We start from the raw sequence: 4,259 nt of genomic DNA on the forward strand, positions 1-4,259 counted from the left end.
TGTGGAGGAGTTTAACAGAAAGGCTGATGTTTCAATAAACTAAAACAAATTTTCTTCATCTTAGGTTCAATGAAAAGTTTATAGTTTACAAAAAATGAGCCTTAATGTAAAACTCTCCTGCTACACTTACATTTCATTTTACTTACTTATTATTATTATTATTATTTTTTGAGACGGAGTCTCGCTCTGTTGTCCAGGCTGTAATGTGGTGGCGCGATCTTGGCTCACTGCAAGCTCCGCCTCCCGGGTAAACGCCATTCTCCTGCCTCAGCCTCCCAAGGAGCTGGGACTACAGGCGCCCGCCGCCACGACCGGCTAATTTTTTTGTATTTTTAGTGGAGACGGGGTTTCACCGTGTAAGCCAGGATGGTCTCGATCTCCTGACCTCGTGATCCACCCACCTCAGCCTCCCAAAGTGCTGGGATTACAGGCACGAGCCACTGCGCCCGGCCTTACTTATTTATTTTTTAAAGACAAGGTCTGACTCTGTCATCCAGGCTGGAGTGCAGCGTCACGATCACAGCTCACTGCAGCCTTGACCTCTCAGGCTCAAGTGATCCTCCTACCTTGGCCTCATGAGTAGTTGGGACAAGTGCATACCACCATGGCCAGCTAATTTTACTTTTTGTAGAGACAGGGTCTTGCCATGTTGCCCAGACTGATATCGAACTCCTGGCCTCAAGCAATCATCCTGCCTCAGTCTTCCAAAGTGCTGGAGTTATAGGCATGAGCCACCGCACCTGGCCAATATGAACATTTTTAAGGCTTCTGATATGTTACTGCCAAATCATCTTTTGGAAAAATGTGAAACTGTTTTCTTTTTTTGAGATGGAGTTTTGCTTGTCACCCAGGCTGGAGTGCAATGGCGTGATCTTGGCTCACTGCAACCTCCGCCTCCTGGGTTCAAGTGATTCTCCTGCCTCAGCCTCCCAAGTAGCTGAGACTACAGGTGCCCGCCACCACACCCAGTTAATTTTTGTATTTTTAGTAGAGATGGGGTTTCACCATGTTGGCCAGGCTGGTCTCAAACTCCTGACCTCAGGTGATGCACCTGCCTCGGCCTCCCAAAGCGCTGGGATTACAAAAGTGAGCCACTATGCCCGGCCTTAAACTGTTTTCTTAAACTGCCATTATTGCCTAGTTGAAAACAAAACAAAACAAAATAAAAACCTTAAGACTGGGTGCAGTGGCTCAGGCTTGTAATCCCAGCACTCTGGGAGGCTGAAGTGGGAGGATGACTTGAGGCCAGGAATTTGAGACCAGCCTGAACAGCAGACCAAGATCCTGTCTCTACAATAAAATAATTTTAAAAATCAGCTGGGTGTGGTGGTGCACCCCTGTAGTCGCAGCTACTTGGGAGGCCAAGGTGGAAGGATTGCTTAAGCTCAGGAGGTTGGGGCCACAGTGAGCTGTGATGATGCCACTGCACTCTATTCTGGGCAACAGAGTGAGACCTCTGTTTTTTTTTAAAAAAATGTAAAAACCCAACTCGACAACTTTTTTTTAAACATTTGTAAAACAGAAAGAAACAATTCTTAAAATGCAAAGAAGCAACAATCTCACATCAGCACACCGTCAGGTTCCTCTGAAGTCAGCGATACTAAAGCTAGAGAATAGATTAGCCACACGAAAATAACTCAATACAGGCACTGGCTATGTAAGCACAATCACTGCTGTCTAAAAATGCCATTTCAAATTAATCTATCTTCATAGCAGTTATTAGCAGACACGTGTCACTGACGTTATGACTGTATGACATACATGAAAGACTGAAATCAGCTGGGGGATCTCAACGCCACTTTCCGGCGTGAAAAAGAGGAAGAATAAGCTCTTCCACACCTACTCACCTGCAGGCTTCCTACCAGGAATGCCTTTGTTTCTACTGTTGTGACCACAGTGCCTGGCACACGGGACGGCCTCAATGAACACAACCGTGGTTCTCATCTACCGAGGCTACTTACTGACAGGATCATGCGGTACTTGAAATTGGGAAATTCCGTGTCGCACTTCTCACAGCGGTACAATCCGTTCTGTTGATCAATCACTTTCTTATTGCAGTCCTGAGTCGGGCAGGCTTGGTACTGTCTCTTATACACATCTAGATGTGTATAAGAGACAGCGTCACCACGCCCGGCTAATTTTTGTATTTTTATTTATTATTTATTTATTTATTTATTTATTTATTTTGAGATGGAGTCTTGCTCTGTCGCCCAGGCTGGAGTGCAGTGGCGCCATCTCGGCTCACTGCAAGCTCCGCCTCCCGGGTTCAGGCTATTCTCCTGCCTCAGCCTCCCCAGTAGCTGGGACTACAGGCGCCCGCCACCACGCCCAGCTAATTTTTTTTTTGGTATTTTTAGTAGAGACGGGGTTTCACCATGTTAGCCAGGATGGTCTCGATTTCCTGACCTCGTGATCTGCCCATCTCGGCCTCCCAAAGTGCTGGGATTACGGGCGTAAGACACCGTGCCTGGCCTATGGTGATCTTTAACGGCACTATTGTAGTTGTTTTGGGGTGCCACTAACTGCACCCACATAAGATGGGGAACTTATATTGATAAATGTTGTATGTATGCTGACTGATCCTCCAATTAACTATTCCCGTCTCTCTCCTCTGAACACATAAAGAAGAAAGCAAACAGTCTTATTGCTGATATGGAGAAAGTGGTAGTGGTCTGGATAGAAGATCAAGCCACAACATTCTCTTAAGCCAAAGCCTAATCCAGAGCAAGGCCTTGCCTTTCTTCAATTCTATGAAGGCTGAGAGGTGAGAAAGCTGTAGAAGAGGCCAGGTGCGGTGGCTCACGCCTGTAATCCCAGCACTTTGGGAGGCAGAGGTGAGAGGATTACCTAAGCCCAGGAGTTCGATACCAGCCAGGCAACATAGTGAGACCCAGTCTCTACAAAAAACTGTCAGGGCATGGTGGTGTGCACCTGTAGTCCCAGCTACTCCGGACGCTGAGGTGAGCCGTGATTGTGCCACTGCACTCCAGCCTGGGTGACAAAGTGAGACTCTGTCTCAAAAAAAAAAAACAAAAAAAAAAGCCGCAGAAGAAAAGATGGAAGCTAGCAGATGTTGGTTCATGAGGTTTAAGGAAAGAAGTCGTCTCCATAACAAAAGTGGAAAGTGAAGCAGCAAGTGCTGATGGAGAAGCTGCAGCAAGTTCTCCAGAAGATCCAGCTAAGACCATCAACGAAGGTGGCTGCACTCAACAGCCGAGCTCAGCGGAGACAGAACAGTCTTCCGGAAGAAGATGCCATCAAGAACATTCATCCTAGACAGTAGAAATCAATGCCTGGCTTCAAAGCTTCAAAGGACAGGCTGACTCTCCTGTTAGGCGCCCATGCAGCTGGGGACTGTAAGGTAAAGCCAGGGCGCGCTGACCATGTCAAAAATCCTAGGGCTCATAAGAACTATGCTGAATCTACTTTGCCTCTGCTTTATAAATAGAACCTCAAAGCCTGGATGACAGCATATCTATTTATAGTGTGGTTTATTGACTGTTTTAAGCCCACTGTTGAGACCTACTGCTCAGAAAAAGAGATTCCTTTAAAAATACGACTGCTCATTGACAATGCACCTGTTCACCCGAGGGCTCAACGGAGACACACAGTAAAGGAGATTAATACTGTTTTCATGCTTGATAACAACGTCTATTCTGCAGCCCATGCAGATCAAGGAGTAACTTTGACTTTTTAAGTCTAAGAGACACATTTCACGAGGCAATAGCCGCCAGAGTGATTCCTCTGATGGATCTGGGGAAAGTAAATTGAAAATCTGAAAAGGATTCACCATTCTAGATGCTATTAAGAACAGTTGGCTGGGCACAGTGGCTCACGTCTGTAACCCCTGGCACTTTGGGAGGCTGAGGCAGGGAGATCCCTTGAACCCAGGAGTTTGAGAGCAGCCTGGGCAACATGGCAAAATGCCGTCTCTACAAAAAACACAATTAGCCAGGTGTGGTAGCACCTGTAGTCCCAGCTTGGGAGCCTGGGAGGTGGAGACTGCAGTGAACTGTCATCAAGCCACTGCACTCCGGCCTGAGTGACAGAATGAGACCCTGTCTCAAATTTAAAAAAAAAAAAAAGGAACATTCATGATTCATGGGAGGAGGCCAAAATCCCAACATCGACAGGAGTTGGAACAAGTTGATTCCCACCCTCATGGTTGACACTAAGGCTTCAAGACTTTGGTGGAGGAGGGACCTGCAGATGTGATGAAAACAACAAGAGAACTAGAATCAGAAGTGGGGCCTGAAAAT

At 46.6% G+C, this 4,259-nt stretch overlaps 1 protein-coding gene across 1 annotated transcript in view; it reads right to left on the minus strand.

Moving 5' to 3' along the window:
* The window catches only part of RPA1 (replication protein A1, 70kDa), a 77,634-nt gene that overhangs the window by 8,827 nt on the left and 64,548 nt on the right, over positions 1 to 4,259 (minus strand). Inside the window, 1 exon segment of the mRNA XM_011987281.1 lies at positions 1,962 to 2,048. Coding sequence (XP_011842671.1) covers positions 1,962 to 2,048 — 87 coding nt within the window.

The sequence above is a fragment of the Mandrillus leucophaeus genome, unplaced genomic scaffold (assembly GCF_000951045.1).
Source record: "Mandrillus leucophaeus isolate KB7577 unplaced genomic scaffold, Mleu.le_1.0 Scaffold306, whole genome shotgun sequence".
Taxonomy (NCBI): domain Eukaryota; kingdom Metazoa; phylum Chordata; class Mammalia; order Primates; family Cercopithecidae; genus Mandrillus; species Mandrillus leucophaeus.